Source organism: Pipra filicauda, unplaced genomic scaffold (assembly GCF_003945595.2).
Source record: "Pipra filicauda isolate LSUMZ 115617 unplaced genomic scaffold, ASM394559v2 scaffold48_size3843733_pilon, whole genome shotgun sequence".
NCBI lineage: Eukaryota > Metazoa > Chordata > Aves > Passeriformes > Pipridae > Pipra > Pipra filicauda.
The window spans coordinates 3460443-3487519 of record NW_024104631.1 but is presented as its reverse complement, the minus strand read 5'-3'; the positions used below and the strand labels follow the sequence as shown (position 1 = coordinate 3487519).

General features: G+C 42.8%; 1 protein-coding gene across 1 annotated transcript in view; it reads left to right on the top strand.

The window, feature by feature from the left end:
• F13A1 (coagulation factor XIII A chain) overlaps positions 1-27077 on the top strand; it is a 120982-nt gene that overhangs the window by 60133 nt on the left and 33772 nt on the right. The window contains exons 6-9 of the mRNA XM_039386561.1: positions 876-1024; positions 6703-6891; positions 18123-18374; positions 24848-24966. Coding sequence (XP_039242495.1) covers positions 877-1024; positions 6703-6891; positions 18123-18374; positions 24848-24966 — 708 coding nt within the window. The 5' untranslated portion in view covers position 876. The remainder of the gene's footprint in view (positions 1-875; positions 1025-6702; positions 6892-18122; positions 18375-24847; positions 24967-27077) is intronic.

Here is a 27077-nt window from a genome sequence, read left to right as displayed (position 1 = left end):
TAAATTGCTGTTTTCAGGGACTTTGGGAAGAAGTTGTCTTCTCAGTCATTAATATTTTCTTAGAAGGGTGGCATGGCTTTTTCATTGCTATATCCTTACACTGAAATAGATGTGAAAGCAGTTTTGAGTAGCTCAAAGAAAAGTCTCTGATCAGCCTACATCTAAGATTTCCCTTAAGGACGTTAGTGGGAGAGAAATAAGTGGATAAGTGCTTTTTTCTTTTCCCTTTTTTCCCTTTACCCTTCCTCTCTTCCCCCCCACCCCCCTCTCTTTTTCTCAAAAGTGGATTGTCTGGGTGCAGGAGTTAGCCCTTTAGATATTGGGTGTTGGTGTGCATAGGGACAAAAATACAATTCTCCACTAATCATCCACAGACTGCTGTAGGCTGTAGTATTTGGCTTGCCTGCAGTATAACTTATAATGTCATTTTTATTAGGGAAAGGTAGTGTCTGATGCACTTTCTGGAAATATAATTTGCTGGTTTGGATTCAATAATGCTGTTATGGAGGGTGGGAGACTGAATGATTTTCCAGTTCTTTTACCTGAAACTTCCTAATATTTTTAGTGTCCTGTTTCTCCTAGGCAAATTATTCTGTGTTAGACTTCCCTCTCCTTCTCCCGCCTGCCCTTCTTCTCTTATTCATGTGTTTTGACAAACACAAAATGCCTTCCAGTCCTTAGAGAGTTGTACTTCATCATTAGACCAATGTTTCTTGCCACTCAGGTTTTATTCTTGTGAGTCTAAAAACATGTAGCTCAGTAGCACCCCACACTGCTTTTGGTTTCTCCCATCTTACATGTACCATGCCAGCTCATATTTGCTTTTTCCTTGCACTCTTTCTTTCTTTCATGGTATTACAACATTTTTAAAATAGGATGTCCGAAACAACGAGCACCAGAGAGGAGAAGAAACCTCCTCTGAATGGGAGAAGAGCCCTCCCACCAAACAACTCCAATGATGAAGAAAATGAGGTCCCCGAGGTGGATCCTTTTGGGTTGATACCTAGAGGATTTAATCCTAAAGGTACAGTGTACAATTAAGCCACAAGTCTATTTTTATATCTTCCCTACTCACTTTAGCTCAGGTCTGTGAACTAAATCCAAACCACTTTTTTCCTTACATGTTTCTATCTCAGATAGCTTTTCTTGCTGCTCATGAATAAACTTACTAAAAACACCCATGTGCATGAGAATGTTACCACAGGTTATGGGTAGGAAACGTGAGGAGTGGAGAAGCTGAGTGAGCAGTTTTCTGCTTGAACTGTGGGATTGGTTAAAAAAAGGCAAGGGATTTCCCAGTTTGATCACAATCACAGAATCACTTTTAGAACCTGCCGGCTTCAGGCATGGTGGTGGCTGCACTGGGGTGAAGAGGCAGGAGTGTCTCCTCTTAATGGCCCTTCTCATCTATATGGCTCTAAACTGACCGTGAAACTGCTGCAAAATGTTGTCTGGCAGGGAAAACTTTTGCTAGATGTTCAGCTCACTCACAAAAAAGAACATGAAACTAAAAGGAATACTCATATTTTTATTTGTTCTCCTATGAAATGTTTTATAATTGTTTGGATGGAGAAACAGAACAATATCATAGTAGAGCATGGACAAACCAAAGTACGTTCTCAATGCCAACTCTTTGGAGTAAACCAGAAAAAAAAATAGGTAAGATTTGGCTTAAAAGAAATTAGGATTAACTCCTGAATGAATCAGTAATGAAATGATGTTAAATTGTTTGCCTATTTGAAATGAACAGCAGAACTTGTTGAATGTCGCAGATCAGGGTAGCCAGATGTAATAATACTTAATGCTCAGAGGGGACTCTTGATCCAGGGTTGAAAGAGTGCTTAATAAATGTGGACAAGCATTAATTACTGCATTTTACACATTGGGAAGCAGGCAAAGAGATTTTAAGTGACAAGTTGAAAAGCATTATTTGTGTAATCCTAATCATGTGCCTTAACCACACATTCCTCTCCCTCCTCCCCTCCTCCCCCTTTTAATACACACACATTTCTTTAAAAAGCATTTTTTTTTTAAATGCCTTAGCCAACCAGTGGTCATGTTAAGACTGCAGAAATTTTGCTTGAACCTATTCAAACAACCCCATAGCTCTGGGGCAAGTCTCTGTGTTTAAATTATCAAAAGTAATGCAGTACAGGTCCTGGCTAGATGTCGTTTCAAACCAAATATGCTCACAGAAGCTGGAAAAGTGTAAGTGTGGGATACCTTAGAAGGAATGCAGCCTGTAGCTAAAGCCCACCAGTACCAGGAGAAAAATTCCTATTGCTTTTTGATGTGTTTCACATCAGGTTTTGAATGAAGTATGGTGCTGGTGGGTGGCAGCCTCTTGCTTTTCAAAAATGCAAGGTAACTTAGGAATGTTGGGTCAAGTGAGTTGAGGCAGGAACATGTGCTGCTGTTGAGGAAAACATCCTTTGTCCAAAGTGAGGGTTTGTGTGGCCATTGGGTAAACCTGGCTATGGGACTGGTTCAGCTGAAAAATAAATCTGTGCATAACAGGCAAACTCTTATTGTACAGCTGAATCCGCTTTGCTGTGCAGTTCTTTCCAATGCTTGTAGCAACGACATGCAAGGGGGGACCTGAAGGGAAGGACTACAGTAGCATTCCTGTTATGGTGCATGTCAACTATGACCTAAGCCTGCGATACCAGCTGATATAAGTGTGGTCCCTGGACATACTGTTTGGAGTAGGATGCTTAAGTCACCTGTCAGACCACATTAAAGGTTTATAGCCCAATGGAACTCAGCCTTACATTCAGGAGCTTGGCCCAGAGCACTAGCAGTGTTGTATTAGGGGGATAAAGTGAGTGTCTGTGGCAGAGTGCAGTAGGACTCTAGAGCTGTGGACACATCTTTGGAGAGGACTGCTTGTGATACCTCCTTCTCCTTCCTTTGCACATCTCTACACTTCTGGGTTGTCAAATTTTTCTGTAGTGATTTCCAAATTTTATTGCCGTAACACACTGAAAAAAGCATGTAAATCCTTTTATCTCTTTTATTACAACTGAGGTGTTTTCTAGCCTTTGGACACCTGCTATAAACATCTAAACGTCTGTGTCTTCACCTGTGTCACCTTCAGAGATTGTAGTCAACAGAGAGCCATCCAGCAAGCGGAGGTGAGGGCACAGCCAGTCCAGAGAGTCAATGGATGTCAGTTCCAGGGTCATCTGTACTCTTCCCAGCTACACTGGCTGCAGCAACCAGCCACCAACTGGCCATAATAAGAGGTTACATACCAGGCTCACATCATTTAGATGCCTAAATTTAACTGAATTCTTGCCCTTGATCTGTGCAGTGTAGGAGTCTACAGCTGAGCTAGTCACCCTCGTTTCCCTTGACAGCCAACAGAGAGAAACAGGCATTTTTAGGGTGTGATTCATTTGACCTATTTTAACTACTACTCTAGGATGAGGTAAAACCCTGTGCTTGCCTAGCTCTCTACTGACACCCACTTCTACTCCGCTGAATCACAGCCGAAGAGAGCACGGAGGCTGCCGGGTATGGCTGCCTCCCCAGCCTGGTCAGTGGGCTGCCTGCTGTTGGAGCCGGCTTGCTTGCAGGAGGAGATGCTCGGTTAGGAGGACGTGCAGCCCCCGAGTGCTTCTTCAGCAAGAAGCCTGAGTCTCCTTGAACACGCTTGTGCCCATGTCCTCCCCCTGGCTCATCCTAGCCAGCTCATCTCACTGCAATGTGTTATGAGGGTGCTCGGTGGGAGTACACAGCCCTGCAGCTCCATGGTCTGCAAGCTCCCCACGCAACCTCCTTTGCAAAGTCCGGTGACTCGCCAGGCAGTCGTGCTTCCCCTGCTAGCAGCATGATAGGCACCTCCTTTGGAAATTCATGTTTGTTTGTTTGTCTGTTTGTTTTTGCAATTCAGAGCCCTTCCTCTGGTCCTTCAAAGAAACCAGAAGGCTATTCTTGTTATTTGAAAAACAGCTCAAGCTTATGCTCATTTATTTCCGTGCAAACTTAATATTGCAAAAGCTTTAAGAAAGCATCACATTTCTACCCCTCCTGCAGCAAACCTGCTTGCACTAAACAGTAGATCAGGCTACAGGCAAACCCTCAAACGGACCTGACTTAAAAGTAGGCCTCAATGGCCACTTGTCCCTCACAAACAGATGAGCATTGCCTGGAGCCTTCCTTTGGATCGACTTCCTTTGGATCCCACCCTGGGGATGGTGTTAGCACATCCCATTACCCTGCTCATGTTTTGTCCTCTGTAATTTCTCTTACTGTAATTAGCACAGGCTCAGTCACAGGTTATCTTCAGATGGCAAGCTCAACATATATTTTAACACCGAGACTGAAAATGAAAAGTGTTTTCTGCAGATGTGTATGGCTGTGTTCTGACAGGAGCCATGTAAAGTCCTGAGATAAAATAAAGCAAATGCTGAACTGACAGCCCAGGGTGACTTAGCTTTGCAGTTCCTTGAAGGGACAGTTCCCTGAAGGGGCTAAGGTAAGAGGGAAGGGCAGGGTTACTATTGCCTTTTGTTTTAGACCAAGATGAAAACACAACAAACCCTCAACTCCATTTTTATGCCTCCTTGGAAGGAGGGAGAAACTGAGTCAAAGTTTTATTCATAGCTTCACCCCTCACAGAACCCCAAGATACACAGCTTTTACATGCAGTGCTTTCAGACTGGAAAGGACTGGGAGATGTAAGAGGAGAAACTCTCTCCTTCCCTGCCTTATCTCTGCCTGGGAAATTCCTGTCTCATGTAATTTAATTGTGAGCTTTGTCAGCATTTTTGTGAGTGAGCATTGGTAAGTTTTGCAGGGATGGAGGCGAAGACGTGACCTACTTCATGGGGGGCAATGAGAATGATTTCTGAGCAAAATACATTTAATGTTTCACACAGGTATCTCTGTAACTTCATTCAGTGCTAAAGCCAGAGGGGTTTTACAGAAGTTACTCCAGAAGCCTCGTGAGTTGAAAAGAGAATAATAATGACATTGCCATGGGACTTTAGACCTGACTCATGATTGAACAGGGTATTCCAGCCTTTCAGCAGATTAGGGTTAGCAGAGGGCAGATGGTTTTGGGTTCAGCTATCCAGGGCTTTTCCATGAAAGGTTCCTTATCTTCCTGTGTCCTCAGACATATTCCTCTCCTTCTGTTTCATGAGGGACAGGGCTAGGGAGCTGACAGTGATAATGCCAGCAGGAGCGGAACTTATTCCTATTGCCCTTACTCCTGTCTCCCATTAGCTGCTGCCCAAAGCCCAGACTGGGTGTCTTGGCTGGGGTAGGAGAAGGACAATGCTGGTGTCCAGGGAAGGTGCTACCTGCAGGGCTCTGCCATTTGTCCTCAGCTGGCTGCTCTGCAGTGTCTCCCTGCCTTAAAAGACAGGCAACATGCAAAGCTGTTGTCTGAGCTTCTGTGAAAGGGGCCACATTCAGCCCTCAGTGACTTGAATATCCAACTCATTCAGTGAGCACTTGTTCCTGATCACAGTGTACTTAGTAGTAGGCCAAATTAGCCACCATCAGAAGTATACACAGCTACTGTAAATCTGCCCCTCTTTTTGCCAGGCATGAGTTTGGCTCTGTCACTGTCACTATAAAATGCAGAAATTAGCTAGTTTCTAACTGTCAGTACCTGGAAAGACAAGCTGAGAGCTGCAAATCTAGCTTTACGTTTCTGTCTCTCTCCTGGTGGTGAGTAGTAATGGTCCTCCTCCTGGCAGAGGTTTCATGATTATGTGCCCAAGCATGTAGGCAGAAGAATGATGTCCAGTTCATTTTCATGTGGTTTCTTGTTATGTTATCCTAGAGAGGATTCCCACTGTGAAGATTCATGGTATGATAAAGTCATGTAGCTTATGGTGACTGCAAGTGCCTTTGGCTATCCCAGTGCCGCCCCACACTGGTCATTAGCTGAGTAAACTACTCCTTGCAGTGTTAGGCTATAAGCCTTTAGATAGCCCTAATTTGAAGGGAGCGAAGCCTTGCCTGTGCATGTTACAGATACCTACTGCTGCTTGCCTGTAACTCTATGCTGTAATTATATACTATAATGGTATATATAGTTTTCATAAGAAGACACTAACAGCAGTGGAGGTGTACGGAGAAGCTGAGTCTAGACACATACAGTACACCCAAATCTTATTTAATACAGGCAGTCCAAGCTCTCAGCTGAATGCAAGATCATTAACTGCCTCTCAGGCTCCTCAGCACTCAATACCGGTAGCATTTTGCAGACATTAATGTGTTTAAGCATCACAAAACCCCCGTGAATTTGCGTTTTAAAAATGGAGGGCTGCAAGAAGGGAAACAAGAAGCCGCAACTGTCAAAGGCCTACTGATTGCACTGGTAAACTTGTGACAGCAAGGTCTAGACTTGCAGAAAGTCCATTCCAAAGGACAGATGGAGCCAAACTCTCCTTGGGGAAACTCAGCTTCCCATGCCTATCAACCAGTTCTTACTGCGATTGCTTTCACTGTGCACTAGAAGACTTGTAGCCTCCGTGAAAATGGCAGGTGGACAGAGAAGTGTTTGTCCATAAGTCTCTGCTCAGCCAGGGGGATGTAAGCCCCAAACAGATCCAGCGTGCTCTTGTTATGTGGTGTTCCTTCCCCAGAGATGAGGAGGACATGGCCTCTAGTGATGTTGATACCAATACTGACTTTCTAACATACTGACTCCTTCCCCCTCTGTTCATTTACACGTCTCTGCAGATTACCTGCGTGTTGTGGATATTTATATGTTCAAGGACCCCCATGAGATCAACAAGCAGCAGCACCACACTGACAAGTACTACAATCCCAAGCTGATAGTGCGTCGGGGACAGCCTTTCCAAATCCAGATTGACTTCAATCGACCTTACAGGCCAGAGACAGACCAATTCTGGCTGGAGTATTTAATGGGTAAGTGCCTGGCAAAGGCTGTGTCTTATCAGCAAAGGAAGGTTGGTGAGTCTATCATAAACAGGAACATAGCAGTACTTAACGGCTGGGTCTTTTCCTGTTATGATTGATAAACCATAAAAACAGGTTTAACCATAGGCAAGGAAGTGTTTTTCTAAACAGGGTCTGAATCCTTTCTTGAAAAAATCAGTAGAATTTCATGTAAGAGAAGAAGAAGCAGTATTTGGGGGTTTCTGTATAGTAAGAAGTTGTACTTTACTGATCTTTCAAAGTTGTATCTGGTTAATGCTGTGTAGCAACATTGAAAGGTAAGTGGAACACGAAACATCTTTTATTAGTATTTAGGAGATGCAGGGAGGAGGATTCTGATGTTTGAGGTGAGAAAAGTACGAACAGGGATAGCAAAATATTGATTACAAAACAAGGGAAATTATACAGGGTGGAAGAATCTTGCAACTTTGCAGCCTGCATTTACAGTCAACTTGGTAACAACAGAGAAGGTTCAAACACTTTAGCTTTGGACCAGAATCAGAACCATAGAATCATTGAATTACTAAGGTTGTAAAAGCTCTAAGATGTTCAGTCTGACTGTTAACCCAGCACTGCCAAGTTCACCATTAAAGTATGTCCCCAAGTTCCACATCCCTGTCTTTTGAATTCTTCTAGGGGTGGCGATTCCACCACTTTCCTGGGCAGCCTGTTCCAATGCCTGACAACCCTTACAGTGAAGATTTTTTCCCTAATATCCAATCTAAACCTCCCCTGGTACAACTTGAGACCATTTCCTCTTGTCCTATTTCTTGTTACGCGTGAGAAGAGACTAACCACCCCCTCACCTTTTGAGTAGTTGTAGAGAGTGATAAGCTCAGCTCCCCGCTGAGCCTCCTTTTCTCCAGGCTAAACAACACCAGCTCACTCAGCCACTCCTCATCAGACTTGTGCTCCAACCCCTTCACAAGCTCCGTTGCTCTTCTCTGGACACACCCCAGCAACTCAATGTCTTTGGTGTAATGCGGGGTGCAGAACTGAACATAGGATTTGAGTTGCAGCCTCACCAGAGTCGACTTACTCAGGACGATATCAGAAACTTTCCTCATTTGTTGCAGGAGCAAGAAAGCTTTTTCTTCTCACTGTGAGGTCTTCATCAGATACCCATATCCTAATGCATCTGTTGACTCATTGAAGGTACAGGACTAGAGAAGGGTCTGACCTTACTAGAGAAGGGGAAAAACAAGTGACAGAGTGGAGCTTCCTGATATGCTCCAAAGATGGCCCCACCAAATGCTGCTCCCTACAACAGAACTCTGGGAAACCCCCAGCTTCATCTAGAGTGATCTGGTGGTTTCTGTGATAAGACATCAGTGTTTTCCTTATACACTCTTTAAAGTAGGTTATAATTGATGTTTTAATTTACTTTCCTGTGAGAAGCAGCTCTGAAATTTGTAACATTGATTCTTTTCTGTCGTTGAATTATGATGATGTGGGCATTTATTAGATTTGTTGCTTTTTAAAGCTAGATGGGCGTTTATCTCTTAAACATATGTGCAGTGAAAATGTTACTGTCTGCACATTTTTTTTCATGGGTCTCTTCTTTCTAATTTAAATTAGGGTTGGGAGGCATGTTATGACAGTCCAGTGAATGATTGGCTGAAGAGCCACAAGTGCCTTTAAAAATTTAATATGCATAAATATCATTAGTTCTTTTGGGATTTAATTAAATTCAAGACTGTTCCCTTACACTTTATATGTTTAAAACAAACAGCTGTATCAAGAAGAAGTGGAAAATGGAACATTTGTTTTTTATTGCACTTCATGCAGTTTGCATTTGTTTTAATCAGATATTCTATATTGGAAGAAGAAAATTAACACTTCTTTTGACACTGCACAGTCTACTTAAGAGAACACATTCATTTATTTTTCTGATGCTCTTTCATAATACATTCATCCACTGTTTGTACCTTGAATCTCTAAGCATGGATAAAAGCCCCCTCATCCTCAGACGGAGTAGGGAAGGTGTTAAATGCAGCCTGAGCCAGGGGAGACTCTGCAACAAACTCATCTCTGAATGATTCCTTTGGGTCAGCCCTGAGTCTGTGGTGGAATTCCTCTCCCTGTTCTTCACTGTTATTGTCCTTTCTGTGAAATGAGACCAGTGTCCATGTGTGGTGGCTGACAACTGGCTGCAGGGAAGGGCTGCATATACAGGATAGTGTACGACGCTACTGCCCTCCCTCACTTTTATGTGTTCACTTCTGTGAGCACCACTGCCCTCTTGCTACAAGGACTTTAGCTCACAAAGATTCAACTGGGAGATGTTCAGGCTCCTCTTGTAGGAACTGGTCAACACTCAGTGCTCCATGAAAGTTTCTCTCTGTGAACATGTGGTGAAAACGCAGTATATTTGTTCTCAGAGGCTAGCAACAAAAAGCAAAACAAAAACAGTCCACAATGGGGAAGGAAAATTTAGAGATTACGTGCTTGACTCTTTCTACTTCTCCTTTTAGTGGCAAGTCCAAAGTCTAATGCTGAGAAGAAAATATTTCTCATACTTAGTAAAGAGTACTGAGTGCCGAAGGTCTTAGTGCTGTGCTCTCAAACCTTTTGTCATGGGAAGACATGGCCATTTTCATCCAGTTTTTTTCTGTTTGTCTTCCTGAAGGGCAAGCATTCACCTCTCCTACTGCCAGCAGCCTGAACACCAGAGCCCAGTCCAAAAGCTCTTGCCCAGGCTGTTCATGAGCAGTGGAGAGAGGCAGGCACCTCCAAGCGTAGTTTAACCCTGCTGTTTTAAAATGGGATGAACTCTCTTCTGCTTCCTCTATTGACTCTCTACCATAGACTAGGCTCTGACTTTAAGAACACTAAAGGCAGGGGAGGTGAATCCTGCCCTTTGGCACTGTCAGGCAGAAGCTACTCCTAGGGAGCTGCTCAGACAACAGCTGTACAGCAGAGGCAACTTGAGCTCAGAGAAGCTTTTTGTGCTGAAAGTATACCTCCTAAGAAAGTGCTGAGTTTGAGAGATTAAAGTGATGGACACACAGAAATATTGCCAGGTTGTTGTAAAATGACCTTTCCAAGGAGCTCTCTGCGTGTCTGAGCTGTAGATTTCAAATGGTGCAGCAGAACTGTAGAATAGAATAACCTACATTGGAGGGGCCTCCAGAGGTCTCATCTCTAGCCCTTGCTCAAAGCAGGTCCAGCTTGATCCAGTGTCTTTGGGCCTTGTCCTAGGGACAGCTTTTCAGTAGCTCCAAGGATGAGGATGTTACCCCAGGCAGTGTGGACCAGGCTGCCCAGAACTGCAGAATATTATGAGTGGTTCGAGATTCTGTTCTCATAAGGTAAAAAGATACTCTGTGGGGATGGCTGGCCTTGGTTCCCAGGGAATTCAGTTGGAGCTCGGAAAATTCAAAGTCCGTTTTTGCAGGGCTCTTCCTACAGTGCGGGCTGTTTATACAACAGCGTTGTATGAAGCTATTCAGAAATTATTAGTTCCCAGCCCTGGGAAATTTCCTAACATTGACGCTAATCCATCATAGAATTTTTATCCATTAAATACTAATTTTGCTCCTGAAAAATGTGACAATGGTAATGAATTGATTCTCTCTGTGTGCGCAGAACTATTCTATTTCCGTTACTCTGTAAAATTTACTTTTCCTTCTCTTTTTTTTGCTCCTATTTTTGCTTCTTTTACATCATTAAAAAGATGATTAATGAAGTAAGAAAAGCAAGTAGAGACTGCTTAAATCTTCTAATTGATAATGAATCAAGGGTCCTTGGGACAAATGATTCTTGCATCATGTAAAACTAGGTCTGAAACACTCACAGAACAACCTTTAACAACAATCTTTTTTAATCCACAGTCCATTTAAACACCATTCACACAGAGGTTAGAATTCATGGGTTAAATTGTTTAAGCAAATATATATGTGCTTGTAAATATATAAATAATTCACTCCAATATCTTGAAAGTCACTTTTACAGATATTCTTCTGTGATGGTTCTTTATGACTAAAGTTGTTCTTGCTTTAACAGACTGTTTTCTGTAGAGTCATCATCGGTGAAATTGACTGAAATGCTAACATGTGAATTATTATAATTCAGTTTTGCACATAATCCTTCATTAAATTAGGACCATACTTGCCTGCCAAAGTATGGAAAACAATAAATGTGCCAAAAAATCCCCATGGAAAAATATCCACTTATAAAGAGTAATTGGATGTTATTCCAGTTCTTGTGCTGAACCACAGCCCTGCTGCAGTACCTATGGTTTGAGAGCTGCTCCATCACCACATAGTTCCTACCTTGCCATCCACTTGCTGGCTTTTAGAAGAGGAAAGGTGAGCATCACCACTTGGGTGATACTCATTTTATTGGTCTGGGGTTGAGATGAAAGAGCCACAAGTGTAGTTGATGTGCTTACATCTAGTTCCCCCCAGTGGGAACAATTTCAGTTTACTTGGAACCCCAGTGAGCCCAGAGCAGCCCATGGACCCCCTCACCCACCTCGGTCTCTCCAGCCTACTGTCTTTGTGGTGATGGGAATACTTTGTGCTTCTCCTAGCTTACCCTGATACAGGCTTAGCCAGGCTGAGCATGACTCCCTCACCTGGGGCAGCCAGTTTGTCATGAGTGCCGCAAAGTTTCCTCCAGCACTGCTGCGGTGGCAGGGATTTCTCTGAAAAGCAGATGTATTATTAGATGGGCTTATACAGCCTTCAATCTTGCTTTTAGTAGTAGTTTACAGTATGTGGCTGTAAATCTTTAAGAGGCTGATAAGTTTATACAGTGCATCCTGCCTCTAATGATATATTTCCCCACATCCTCATAAATTGTTGTCTATTTGGATTTTCCTTAAATGGCTTCATAAATCTATATATGTTGGTCTAGCCCTTAATATTATTATGGACATTTTATTCATTGACATACTTCTGGAACAATCATAAATTCCAGTCCCCCAGGTTACTATCACCTTTCTACATGTGTGCATGTGTGGACACCTACACATCCATCCATATGCTCTCATCAGGCTTCTATAAAGCATTGGCTTTTAGCCTGAGATGAGAGCAGAGACTTACTGCTCCTTTTTCCAAAGTCTTCCCAGGCCTGCTCCAGAAGGATAGTTATAAACACAGAAAAGCAGCTAAGAACACAAAGATGTTAGAATTGATCCTGGAGCATGGCTTGTTTAGGTGACACCAAATTCCCACTTATGGTCAGAGGGATAGCTGAGTTCAATTAAATAACCAGGGGTCAAATTCAAGATATACACACCAGTATCAATGGAACTCTTCATACTGTCCTACAGTGTCCACAGCCTTTCCCTGTTTTCACAGCAGAGTTGGGCCAAGTGTTGTTCCAGGGTTATTGAGGTTTTAATGATTTTGTCAGGCAGTAATTCTGCCTTAGTGGAAAGTATTGCTACACCTGCTGTCACCTGTCCTCCTCAGCAGCTCTGTGGCAGGGCATGTGGTAGCAGAGGGGCTGGAACATGAGATGATCCCCAGCACCTGGAATGGGATGTCAAGCTGAGTTCTGCCTCCGGGCAAAAGTTCTTCTTTGGAAAATTTTGGATCCTGACATTTTTAGGAACCTTCTTTGCACCACACAAGAGCAACTAACTGGTGCAGGAGTCAAACTGCATTGGTGTTAATATTTAATGCTGAGAGTTTAATGAATCACTAGATCTCTGTTTCACAAAGAACTACAAAAAATTGAGCAGAGATACAGAAACACCTGATGGTCTAAACTTGAAGTCCCATTTTGTGGGAGAAAAAAATAATTTATTAGCAGTGGAACACATTTCCTAGAGATTGACTCTAGGTAGATAAGAGACCTGTTTGCCAGCTTTTAGCAAGTAACAAACCTAAACACTTTCTGAACAAAGGTATTGGGGTACTTTTTTCCTCCTCTCTGGACTTCCCAGTCAGGCCCCAGAGGAGCAGAGAGGAGGGAGTCCCTCGGTGCTCTATGAATGCAGTATTTCATGCCAAGCAGTCTTTATTATGCTCACATTTGCACTGCTGCAGCAGCATCAAGTGGCACATAAAATCTAGCTGTATTTTTTAATTGTTTTAATAGCTAAGGTGCGTGACTCCAGTGTCTGTTCTACAACTGTAAAGTACTAGAAATATCCACTCCTGGGACAGAGTGACCAGATGTTAAGGATTTCTAACTGGAGCTGTGAGCAAAACTTATTTCAAGATATTTGGGTTTCCTACATTTCCAAGTTTTATATAGCGTTTCTGAAGGCAATAGAATTTGAGAGTGGGAGGAACCCAGACGGGATGTTAAAACAGTGACTTAGACACTACTGTCTTTTACAAAAAGATTGTTTCTTCTTGTTGTTTGGTTTGATTGTTCGGAATTTTATTAAAGCACCCCTCCTGTTTCTTTTTTCTTTGTTTTACTTTTTGTTTCCTGTCATGGTTCCCATATACTAACACCCATCTCCAGGCTGCTTGCTACAATAAGTATTAACTCTGCTACACAGCTATTGTACTTGTGGCTTCCAGCTCAAACGTATTTGTCAACCTGTCATAATTATTATGAATTCCAGGGCTGGCATTGAAATAGATTCTTTACCCTTTATATGAAAGAGTATATTGAAACAAAAAAATGAACCTACAGGAAAATTGTTAATTATTGTGTGCAACATGTCCCAAAGGGAGACAGATTCCTTGACTCTATCCCAAAGGGAGACAGATTCCTTGACTCTATCCCAAAGGGAGACAGATTCCTTGACTCCTTGAAAAGCTAATCTTCTAAGGAGGGTTCCTAAAAAGACTACTGAGAAATAGCTTTGTTCATCTCCCTCTCTTCTAAGGTAACCCACGTCCATCAGAGAGGAGTGCTTGTGTTTTGATAGCTGAAGTTGCTGCACCTATCTCACCATCTCTCTGTTGATGTAAATCCCTCTCTGGTGTGGCAATTTTACCCAGAATTTAACGCAGCTTACCTCCATGCCTAATGGGCCCAGAGCTGACGTGCTAGGGAGCTAAGGCATATGTTGAAAATAACTCACTTTGAATGCCTGTGTGTGACCACAGTTCTGTGTTTTAGACAGCACATTATTTTGCTGCTATATAAATAGACTTTGGCAAATTTAACAATTTTGTTCTTTGCCTCTGTAAAGTGTCTGTGTGTGGTAGGGGACATCCCATACATGCCCACATCCACACAGGCTTCATTCATGGTCCCTTTTGCCACATAGACCTTTACTCATGTTTTTTATTTATTTTATGAGCTCCTTTAATAGTGACAGCAGCTATTTTGCTCCTCTTTTTCTGGGTGCCTGGAAACCCCAGGAAGTGTAGAGTTGAGCTGAGCTGCAACTGAAGTGAGAAGGAGCTTTAGGAGATCAGCTTGGATAGTTACAGAAACCAAGGTGGGATAAGAAAGAAGTATCAAAAGAGTTGCAGACCTGTGCACTGTGCGTGAGGGGAAATAGATTTGGTTGCGCTGTTAAACCTTCCATACAAGAGAGGTTTCTGTAAAAATAATATCTTCTGGCAGTGTTGTGGCTCAGTACCTAGCACTGAAATGCAGAGAGTTGTAGGCCCAAGAAAGAGGGTCACTGTGAGTTCTCTCCTGTCCTCTTCTGCTTTGACAACAGGACAGTCAGCAGCCCCCATATCAGCATGATATCTTCTAAGCTGCAAAAGGAGCCTATAAAAAATTCAACCAGCACAGCAATCTCCAGGCTTTTTGAGTTCTCAGGCTAGATTTTCCCATTTCCATGTGCTGTTATAGCGAGCAGACAGGGGCATCCCAACAGCATGATGTCACACAACGACTTTGTCTGTCACAGAGCAATTGGCTGTGAAATGTCCTCATGTGAGGGCCAGAACCTCCTACACCCAAAGAAAACGTGAGCACTGGGGAGTGAGACAACCACAAAGAACTGGCTGTGGAACATAGTTCAGGCTGCCAACTCCTGGAGCAAACCAGAGCCGGAGAGATCCTGAGCCAGCTGATGCTGCTGGCAGAATGTCAGCACCCTCCTGTCAGCATAAAAACAGTTTATCTTGTCTACAAGGCTTCTGGACCTGACATGCACCCAAACACCCTCCAACCTCTCTGTGGGTTGGGTTAGCACCAGAGACCCTGCAGAGAGTAGTCTGTCAGGCATTCACAGGCTTTTGGTAATGAGTCTTTGGATAACATCGAATCTTCTATGGAGACTAAACCAGAGAATGAAATCACCACTGCATGTTATTCCTTCAGAGAAAGGGCCAACATTACAGATATCCCAACTATGAGCCAAAGTTGGCTCTACTTTTCCACTGCAGCCAGAAATGTGTTCTCAAGATGTAGATAACAGTCAAATGCCCAGGCCAACCTGAGAATCCTTGCCTACAAAGTTGATAAATATAGTGCTGAACCTACATAAGGATTATTTTGCCAGCAACCTTACCATGTAATGCCAAAGTTACTCAGCTTTACAGCACTCTAGTGTCAAGACAGCAGATGTGTGTATATGAGACTAGTGTGGCTGATGCTGTCAGATGTCTAGATGTGTGTTTACAATTCAGCTCTGTAAGCTTGTGTCAGAAGTAACAATTCCCTTACTCTTCCATTTGCAAACCATATTCTTCCATTTGCATTCTGGTTTTTGTTTCAGAAGATTAGGGAACCCATCCTCTCTTCAAACAAAACATTGGAAATTGCTCACTGTGCTCTGGAAGGCTCTGCCCGTCTTTCCAAACTTCCTTGTGAGTTCAGGATTTATGCAATCATTAGCAAGCACCAAATTCTAATCATCTGTCAGAAGCAAACAGTGTTCTCTTGTATTTACTATTTACAATATCTGTGAAGTGTCCTGACTTCTAGGATATCCCTTCCCTGGCATCTCTGCTATGCCTGTAGGGATGTAGGCAATACCCCAGAGCACCTTCTCCTCATGGGTGAGTAAGAAAATACGGTGACCTCTTACTGTGTGGGAGCAGCTGTGTGAGGCTCTGGACTGAAAGGAACTTGCATACTCCTCAACAGCAACTACAGGTGCTTCCTTGTCAAGCTACAGGTATATGAGGGTGTCTTGTGGCTTTGCTTGCAAGAAGGACCTTTATTTGGAAGAGAAAATGCAATTTCACATGTCGAGGTTTCAGAAAAAGTATGAATACCAGAGGCTCAGTACTTTGCTGAACCTGCTTATGAGGTGCCAGTGCCAGTGCTTCCATAAGGATGTCTTGAAAAGGTTTCCTGGCCTCTTTGAGATCCTATCTGGTTCCTATAGGCAGATTTAATGGGGAGTGATTCTGCAGCCTCCCCATGTATGTGGTGTACATGGACATGGTGGTGCAAAGCCACCACCACAGCATGGTTTCTTCTGTCCCCAGTAGGCTGCTACACTGACATGCGGCTTCCAGTGAAGATAACGATGTCAGTTCCTAATCACGTTAAAATAGTCATCTCTTCCCCCTCCCACCCTTCTGAAGGAGGTAAGGGAGGTATTTTTAAAGTGGCACTTGTTAATGGTTTTCAAAGATATCAGCTCTACTACTTGGTTTGCTCTGCTGCTTTGTTTGCCTGGACTGTTTTTTTTAGAAAAAGATTGTGTCAAAACTAGAAGCAAAATATTAACTGTAGAGGCACGATGGGTCATACCCAGTTGCACTACAAAGAACAAGAATGTGTTCAGCTCTCAGATCGCAATTGTTAGCAGGCACAGGATTCGCATCTCTGTTACCTCTGTAGGCTCTTCTCTCTAGACTGGTTTTCCTTTGATGGCTTATATTTGAAGTGTCCAGTGCTCTATCTTCTCGTATTTTCTATTGATTTTGCTCTCTTGTTCTAGTCCTTTATTCTCCTGTGGGTCTTTTCCTTCCATTGCGTCCCTCACCGATCTGAATGAGTTTCATGTGTTACAGCATCCCTGGCCAGCAGGGCTATTTATGTGCACTGAATATCTGCAAAATGGAAATACATGTGCTCTGAATAATCTCTTGGATGAAGCACAGTAGCCCCAGATTTCTCAGAGACACAAACCTCATGGCAGCTTGCGAGCTTCAGATTCAAAGCTGGAGCTGTCCTTTCCTAAATGTACCAGTGTTCAGATCTGGGATTATCTCTACATCAGCAGTATAAAAATAAGCAAGCAAGAAAATCAACGCCCTTGTAAGTTTAATTTTGAAGTTCTTAAATAGTAGGAATGAAAAATATAGAAGTCTGTCCCTCTGTCTGCCATCGTTGCTTTTCATTACCCTATTTTTGAATGAGAGAATCTTACTTTCAGCCTAAAATATGAAATGAAAAATAGATTTGAGAATGAGATAGGGAACTCAGCCTTCTCACAAGTATCTCTTCTGTCTGTGCTGTTGGTTGGCTTCCAGATACAGTTTGGCTCTACCTCAGTCTCAAAGGGTGGAGCCTCACACAACTTTGAATCCTGGCAGTATACATGTTTGCATGTAGTTGGCAGAGTAAAATAGGCTTCTCTGGGGGGTGTGTTGTCTTACTGTGAGGTAGACTATCATGTGTGTTACTTTGAAGGTCTGTCATACTTTGGGACCCATTTCTAGCAGAGAAAGTTTGGCAATTCAGCACAGATATGGTGATTTATATTCTGGTCATCCAGAGTTGATTCCCACTATGTCCATGAGGAGGGGGTGGTTGGGGGGAACTGAGTGCTGGGTGTCTGCAGGTGGACTCACTTGTGTTTCCTCTGTTTGTGTGGACTTCATGAAAGAGTGCTTGGTCCCTGCTTGTCAGCACAGTAGTGCAGTGAGAAGAACAAGGTTCTGCTCTGCTGAAGAGCCCCAAAGTGGATGTCTGTGCCCCAGAGGGCGCTTGCATGCTAGTAACAAGGGTGCTGGGTGCATCTGAACTGGGGAAGGGGCTCTTACCTAAACTCCTAAACTTAACAGTCTAGCTGACACCAAGCTGCTGGAGGGCAGTTTGCTGCACTAGTATAAACAATGGTGAGCAAGAAAAGCCTTGGAAAGCCCCTGCTCACGGTGCCAGGGCTACACTTCTGACAGTGTTTGAACCAGCAAGATTGAAGCTTGCTGGAGTGAGATGGGTGGGTGTGTCCGCACAGGCTGCCTGTGGGGAGGTGTGGCTGTGCTGCCAAGTGACCAAGCGCTGTGTTAGGCAATGAGGGAGGTAGGTGATTTCTACCCACACAAACTTGCCAACCCCACTGAAAATAAGGACAAAGGGACAAAGGACAGCTAGGGAGTTTAGAAAAACGGTTAAAACGAGGCGAACCTCTTCACTTCTCTCCCCAGGTCGCTATCCACAGCAAAACAAAGGCACCTACATCCCAATCATAGTGGGTAATGTGCTGAAACCAGGCGAGTGGGGAGCCAAGATTACTCACAGGGAGAACAACTCCATTCGCTTGTCCATCATGTCCTCTGCCACCTGCATCATTGGAAAGTTCCGCCTGTACGTTGCTGTCTGGACTCCCTTTGCCATCCTTCGGACACGCAGAAACCCTGCAACCGACACGTACATCCTGTTCAATCCCTGGTGCCAGAGTAAGTACCTTACCAAGGGTTCACACTTTCTGCTGCTGAGCTCATCAGGTTTTGGGAGGGGGTGGTCCAGGAAGGACAGCTCGGTACTAAGGAGTTTGGAGACATGACAGTTTGGGTCTGGAAATTTTACATAAACTCTGCCAAGAGTCAAGAGTTTAAGGCTGGAGAATAGCCCTGTGTGAGCAGGGCTCCAGGCTGGAGACCAGTGCCTGTGCTGTATCTGCACTCTGCAGTTTTATGAGGCCAAGCCTGTGTTTACCAGTTTGGGCTCCATTTATTATAGTAAACATACCCCAAGGCTTCACTCTGACTTGAATAGGTAACAGCATGAGCCTCCTGCCTGCCTGTGTGTGCTTTAAACTGACAAGTCAATATGGGCATGTCTTTTTTGAGGATTTGGTGTAGGGCAAGATGTGGCAGCCTCCCATACTTTGTTGACTTACATCATAGATTGCCACACTTAGGACTGAACATCTGCAGCCAAATTGCAGGAATTCAATGGGAGCTGCTCCTCCTGCACAGGCTGGGTGGAGTCAACTTGCTGTGGCATCACTGATAGTACCTTCCTACTGCTACATGACATTTGCCCTTATAACTTCCCCTTTATTGGTGACTAATTAGCAACCATGGCCTCTGTGAGGAACAGAACATTTTGCAAATGAGCCATTTTTTATAGTACAGTGGGTTGAAGAACAGTTAATTTTTTTGAAGTCTTCCAGGATCATGGGGAAACATCAGGCCTTATGCTGACAAGATTGTATTTTACCCAATGAACTCCACGTGTGGCTTTAAGGAGAGGGCAAGAAAGACCAGAGAGGTTTGATTCAGCCTTCTTACAGGCTGTAGCACTGTGTCTCAGCTTCTGACACTTGTAAGGCTCCAAGTCATATGTATTACAATATATTTGGGTCACCAGCTAACTTTAATATTCTTCTGCCACCTTTCCTTCATCTTTCAATTTTTTACCAGAATATTTGCATCAAATAATCCCATACCAAACAAGGGCCATCCTACCAAGTGACAAGTAAATTTAGCATTATAAATAGAGTCCATTACATGGAATGATTTGTGCTGCATTCATTACTTGCCCCTTCTCCAAGGGAATAGAAGCAATAATTAGCTTATGCATTATTTAAGAACATATATGTTAATGCTGAATAAAGAGGAGTTAGTTAAGTGGGAACAGGAGGGAAGGGCAGGGCCCAGTGTGCCATGACACTGTAAGATATTCCTGAAAGCAGTGTAGAGGTAAGATACCTTAGAGCAGCATGCTAACAGTTTGTTCTGGGAGAGGAGGGAGAGTGTGCAACAGAAAGAGAGGAATCACTGCCAAATTACGATCCACTGTGAGGAGACAAAACTGCTCAAGGTTTGTGTTGGCATCATCAGCCTCTCACAGCTTCAACCAGCGAGGCGCAATTTTCCACCTCAATGTAGAGCATCACTTGGTTGTAGTCCTGGATGTTGTAACAGTCAGTTTGTTAGCCTGTATGGTGATTCTGCAGTGGTTCAGCACCTCTTTGGAAAGGGATAAACCCCAAAGATAAAGCTTCTTAAATTGCCTCAGTTTGCCTCATGATTAGCAGACAACCAGCTAGGGCTGCATGCAGCCTTATATGGAGAAAAGATGTGGTGTGTGGGGGTTGGCTACCCCACTGTGGTCTGACTGAGACCACACAGGCTGATTTGAGGTGTTAGTCAGACATAAAAAAAGGGAAAATCAATCCCTACTTCACATCTCCTTCCCCACCAGCTCTGTGTGCTGAGTGATCCACCTCTGTCCGTGGCACAAAGGCACTTCGCTCTCCTATGCCCTCCCTCCTTCACCTGAGCTGAATGGGGCCAAAAGCCAGCAAGGTTAAAACAAAGGAGCAAACCCAAAGGGAGCAAGATGTGCAGCAGTTGCTTCCAGTGGCAGGCGTTGCCAAGGCCAGTGGAAAAACTCTGCTTTAGGAAAGCAAAACAGAGTCTCTGGGCAGCAAGGACTGCTGTGTGACCCCAGATCCAGGGGAGGCAAGTCAGGGACCACATTTTCATCTGCAGCTTACATTTTAAGGTGTGTCTCAATGGCTTCAGGTGCTATCCCTTGCTGACTATTGTAGTTTTTATTTCCTGCATGTTTCATTTCGATTTGGATTTATTCTCATTTCTTGTTCCTACTTTTACTCCTAGGTAGTTTGGGCTAATAATATCTGCCTTTTTCCCCTTTCCTTGTGTTAGAAAATCAAGGACTGTTTCTCCGCGCTTTATCCTCTGGCTGGAAAAGATTTTTCAGTGTAATGACAAAAGGGTAAAAAAATTCAGGCAGTTAAAGTGCAGAGAAAACAATAGTTTGAAAATCTTCTAGACTAGTTTGCTGGGTTAATAGCCAAGCAGAAAGTCTGAGTGAAAAGCCTCATTAAAAAGAGAGAAGACTGATGCCAGAAATGAATGGGGATTGTTATAGCAGGGAGCAGAGTACAGGCTCAACTGCCTAGTGCAGCTTTCCAACTCATCATTTTGGAGAAACATCAATATGTCGGTATGAGCTTTTCTTTAAGACAGAAGCATTTGTGCCCTTTCTTATTACTTCTTTTCTCACTATAGTTCAGTTCTGACATATCTTCCCAGACAGGGATGTTGGGTTTTTTCTGCTGTTTCAGAATAAGTTTGAATACCAAGTCAAGCTACAGAGTACTTTGCTTCCAAAATCATCAGATGCTTTTATATTTTAATCCCCTTAGCTACATTTAAGAATACACCAAGAATACCTTAAAGATGCAGGGCTTGATCCTGAAAAATTAAATACACTGGCCCCAAACCTCAGTGAAATTTTCATTACTTAATAAGCAACATAAAGTCTGGGAGGAAAGGCAGCATTCTTTCTTCAGCCAGCTGACATAGTTGGATAAAACAAATGTGCTTTTGGGCATGCAGAGCCCTCTTCAGTTGAGGAACAGAAGATACAAATGGCAAGTAGTTAAGAATAACTTCTTCGAGTTTAACTAAACTCTTGGCAATATCAGACTACATGAAAGCAGAGAAGAACTCCTTTGATCTGGATACTGCAAGCTCTTTCCAAGGAGATACTGAGTCCCAGCAACTTTCTGCTGGGGAACATTTAGTGCTTATCAGGAAAAGACCTTGTGTTGACTTCTGTGGCTCTCTCACAGGTGGACATGTATAGTGTAGCTGAGTAAGTTGCAGACTCTGTGGGTCCCTCACCCAAGTCTCATGCAAAGTGTATTGTATTTAAGCAATTAAATATATTGCAACTTTATTGAGTCAGTTGCACATTTCTTGTGCTTAAATGTCCTAATACTGTTTAAGGATTAGTAACATGTGGTTGACTTTTGGACTCCTCTCACGTTACTGGTCATCCAAATTTGGCCTAATAATATTTTCTTGCATTTATAGCTAAATCTTAAATTTGATCTCTTGTGTCATAGATTCCACGTGGGCAAAATTCACACAGAGCTTCATCCTTTTGCTACATTAACCTAGGCAAGCACTATCCAAGGCAGCAAAATAATCTTGATCCTGGGTAGAGTGTTTTTTGTAGATAACTGTGTATAGCTCTTGCAGCTCTGGGTTTGCCACAGCACTGTCCTCTTCCCAGCATGATCCCTGGCAGGTTTGTGTTTCTACTGAGGCCCAGCCTTGCATGCCTGGATTCCTATGGGAGCATGTTGAAGGGAGGCTGGGAGCCCAGGGCAAGGCTGCTGCTTCCACCTCTACCCATCTGCTGGTGCGGCTGTGCTCAGCCATTGCTGTCTGCATGAAGAAATGGCTTTTCCAACTCCAGAGGGTTGCCATTCTGGGATTGGTGTCCTACCATACCGGGTTGAGTCCTCTCATGTTCATTCACCTTCCCAAATTGAAAGTTGCTCTGCATTCCTCATGTCTTTTACAGGGAGCCAGTGTTCAGTAGGAATCCTCGCCTGCAGTGCTGTCTTTGTGTGAAGTGTATTTTCACCTTATCCAAGTTCAAATAGAGAAGCATAGAAGCTAATTTGCTTCTTTGTAGCATTGCTAGTGTCTTAGTAAATTCCCAGGATAAAAGAAGTGAGTAAAAAACCTCTTAAACTGATAAAGAACAACAAACAAACCTAGCACATTTCCATGGAATTCTTCTCTTTGTCAGATGTGAGCCTCCACTCGCACAAAATAATTAGGAGTTGTACTATGTAGAGCATACTTAGCATCAAAGTAGTCACAAATGCCTCGTATTTTCTTCTAAACAGTCTCAGGGGTAGTGAAAGCTGTCAAAAATCAAAGCAGCTGGCATCTCTGTGAAACACAGAAGACCTTTTTACCTTATCAAAAACACAAATATTTAAAATAATCGACAGAGAAGTTAATCAATTTTCATCTGATTTAGCAAAGATCATGCAGTCTCAAAATAACATAAGCATCTCAATTGATACCAACGAGATCAATGTTGATATTTTTAATCCCCTAAAGAAAACAACAGCTGTCAAGAAGGCATATGCACACACTCCACTGAATGTGTAACTGCACAGAAGAAGGTGTTAGCTCTAGTTCTTTAAATGCATTCTCTGTGCTATTTGTATGGACAAGTTTTAATAAAATCCAAAGCTCAGTGAGAGAATGCAAATAATCGTTCAGTGAACAAATCAGGCAGATCCACCCTAATGAAACAGAACCTAGATGATCTGTAACATCTGCAATATTTTTTAGTAGGATCCTATGCAGAACTTATTGGACCAGAAAAAAGGCCATGCTTGCATAAATGACTGCAGTTGTCAAGTTTTAACACTCTCTTTCACCTCATAGACTCTGAATATAATATACCCTTGATCATCCACTGGGCACCTGGGTGCAGGTTGACTAGGTCATGGGTAGTGACAAACCCATAAAGAAAATTCTTAACGGCCTAGCCTTTAGAAACCAGGTGAATACCACCACCCTGCCAAATATAAGAGTGGGTCTCAGACCTGCCTGCCTCAGGTAAAGCTCCATAAAACCTGCTATTCCTCTGCTTGCTCAGAGTCAGTCATAACCTGCACAGCAGCTGTCAAAAGCATAAAGAAAACTGTGATCTCCTCAAACACACTAAAGGCTTCTTGTATTTAATACCTGCTTCTCCATCACTCTTTGCGCATCGGTGAAGAGATCTTTATGTTACATATCTCTGCATACTTCCTTATGTATGTAGAGACATAGAAATATAAATATATCTTCAGAGAAAAAAAAACTTGCAGCAGGGTCAGGTGTGTAGATTGGCAAAGCCCTTCACCTAGCTCAAGCCTATGTGAGTTTTGCCTTTAATTTTTTTGGAGGGCTTAGATTTTAGCTTATTTTCGGCCAAATTGCAGTTTTATGGGTATATGAAGACGCTTTTGGGAATGACGTTTACAAGGAAGTACAAATCTGATTTGCATTTCAACAAAATACAACAAATCAATAGGCTTTTAAAAGTTAAATGATCCTCTAGTAATTTGTAGTGGGATGCTGAAGAAATCTACTATAGCAGTAGTGAGTGGTAGTTTTGTACTTGCTCATATCAAACTGTCAGAAGTTATTGCTTCCCTTTAATTTGCTATCTGGTACCACATTACTGATTTCCTCAAATTAATTAATTCCCATGCTATTAAATGTTAAGCTGTATCTCAGTCTCAAAATACAAGCATTGGCACAGGAAAGAAATCTTCAAGTATTCTAGCATCACAGAATCATGACCTGTGTGATACCTGTGAATGTCTGAATAGTTTCACATAATTCAGGGTTCATTATGAATGTTAATAATGAGTCATTTATGTATTTGAATCATGTTTGCAGGTTGAGGATCCATGCATACGCTCTTGACTTTTGATATAAGTCCAACCTGGAATATACCCTTTGTATATATATTGATAAAGATCTCTTCCAATTACTTCCAGTTTTCATTTGGACACTTGAATTTCTCCTCATATTAGCTGATCAGTCAAGCTACGTGGGGGAGGGATACTCCAGTCAATAACTAATGTACAGAAAAAGCAACCAAACCCTTCTGTTAATATGATATAAAAACCTTATTCTGTTTTTTTTTTTTAGTGCACTACAGATTTTTCTTTAGAACTCTTGACTTGAGCTGTTTTCCATTAACATTAATAAGTTTGAAATTGTTCTTTGATCTGTTTGTACAGATGCAGAATTGCGTCATGGTGCTCCAGCTCTTAAATTAGTTGCACACAATAATCATAACATTCTTGATAAGATGTGACATTTTAACCATACTTTACAGATCCTTAGAAAACAAGCAGGAGTTGTCAGCATTTTTCCATCTTGCACACTTTAAGTTGTGTATCATATTCCTAACTAGGGTCACTATCTCCTTATTCTTGTACTCTCTTGAAGCAAGTAACGCTTTGTTTGATGGAACAGGGGTACTTTTTGTCAAAGATGACTGTATGATATGCTAAGATGCTTTATCTGTCCTATGTGAAAATTAAGCACCTGTGCTAACATTTATTTTTGGTAAACTGATGCAGAGGATGCCGTGTATCTGGATGATGAGAAAGAAAGGGAAGAATATGTCCTGAATGATGTTGGTATTGTTTTCCATGGAAACGTTGAAGATGTAAAATCAAGAAGCTGGAGTTATGGTCAGGTAAGCTATTTAGACCTTCTCTGGCTGCTCCCAGTAGGATATCAAGTGAGTTTAATTGACACCAGACAGTGGTTGAGACTGTGGGCTCTGGAGTGCATTATTGGTCTCTGCTTCAGAAAGATAAGGGTTATAATTTTAAAATTGTATGAAGTGTGTATATTCCTAATCCAGAAAAACAATGTTATTATTGCTGATATTTAAAGACCTTGTTTTAGGGGCCTATTTCAGATACTAAGAGGCTACCTGTTGAAAGTTATAATCATTAGCTGAGGTTTCCACAGTACAGCAGTATTTCTGCTGCTGCATTATTGCTGCTTCAGGATCAAATAGATTTGTGAAAAGTAGAGTTGTTTGGGTTTGACGTTTTTCTTTTTATTTTTCAACAATAGGTTGTATTGCTTTTTGACTTTTTGTTTTAGTTTTAGCAGATTGGTGGAAATAATTCTGATCTTCTCGGAGGTCAGCTAGTTACAGGATTCCTATGACAAACTAGGAACCTCTCCCTTTGCTGCCTGGACTGGACAACATCAATGTGCAATGGCCTCTTGCAGTCTGGGGGAAACACCCCCTACTAGGCTGGTATGGGGTATTGGTGTGCCTTCAATAGCATAGAATCGTAGAACAATTTGGGTTGGAGGGGATTTTAAAGGTCATCTAGTTCCACTGTCCTGCCACAGACAGGGACACCTTCCAGTAGATCAGGTGCTCAGCGTCCTGTCCTACCTGGCCTGGAACACTTCCAGGGATGTGGCATCCACAGCTTCTCTGGGCAGCTTGTTCCAGCATTTTACCACCCTCGCTGTTAGAAATTGTTTCCTTATATCTAATTTAAATCATCCCTCTTTTACTTCAGAAACAACTACTCCTTGTCTCAGACTTATCTATTTTACCTCAACTTTCTTGTAAGAACTAACCAGCCTGAAAATCCCTACGGGATGAAAGAATTAAGTTTCTGTGTGAGAATGGGAAAAAGGCATTACCAAGCAGGATCAAAACGAGAGCAAAGATAACCCTAACTGTCACTCAGAGGGGCTCCAGTGGACCAATATTGGACATGGTAAACTCTGCTCATCTCACTTCCTGGATTTTCCCAACGGCACAATTAAGAAAATATTGACCTTAATATTCCTTAACACTGTCGTGATAGATTCACTGAGTTTTTGTGGCACCTCCTTAGCACAGCCTTGCACAAGGGGCGTTACCCCTTGCTTTCTTTCCCTTAGCTAGATACAATCTCAAAGCTTGAGCTGGATGGATTGCCCTGGAGAGCTCTTTGAACTCGCATCTCTCTTGTTTCCTTATTTAAGGGTACAATTTCATCTTTTTTCCTGCGGCAGCACAGCCCTAGGGAGTTCCTGCCTTTGCACCAATCTTTAGTTTTGTCAGTGCTATTGTTTGCAGAGTCTGTCTTCCTGACTGAGATAAAAACAACCCTTAAATACGGAGTGGGAAGAAGTTCCATAAGCTGATAAAACCAGATCCTCAGGCCAAAGCTGGGCATGCATTTAAGTTGACCAAAAATGCCCCCTCCTGGCCCTTCCTTCCCCTTGCAAGCACTTGTGCAGCAGTGCAGTGACTCAGACTGGAGAGCTGATCTAGCTGAATAAGCATCTGGTTGATTTTTTTTCCCTGGCTTATTTCTTGGGCTCTCTCTGTTCCTAGATTTGGGATTCACTCCTTGACAGATGTAAGGGGGAGGGAGAGAGGGGCATGAGTGGCTGGAGGAGGAAAGTGCTGCTTAAACCACATACTGGATTTATGTCCTAAGACACTAAATTTATGGCCTATGGTGGCTTGGCCCAAGGTGCTTATATTCTGCAAATCTGGCACCTTCCTGACGCAAACAGTGGCCTATCTTGAGAAACTGCATTATTTGTTTGGTTTTGCTAGGAGGTAGTTCTGTCTGGGAGGTTAGGACTCTTCCATAGTCCTTTGCCATGTACTTTCATTCCTGTGTTGGCTGAAATTAGAGGACCTGATTTCCACCGTGTGCTGTGGTGCACCTTTTGCTATTGTTTGCCCTTGTGAAAGCTGAGTGTGGCAGATGCATCTCAGCAAGCCCAAGCCAAGAGCTTCAATTAGATCATTTTGTATGGGTGTAATAGACATCA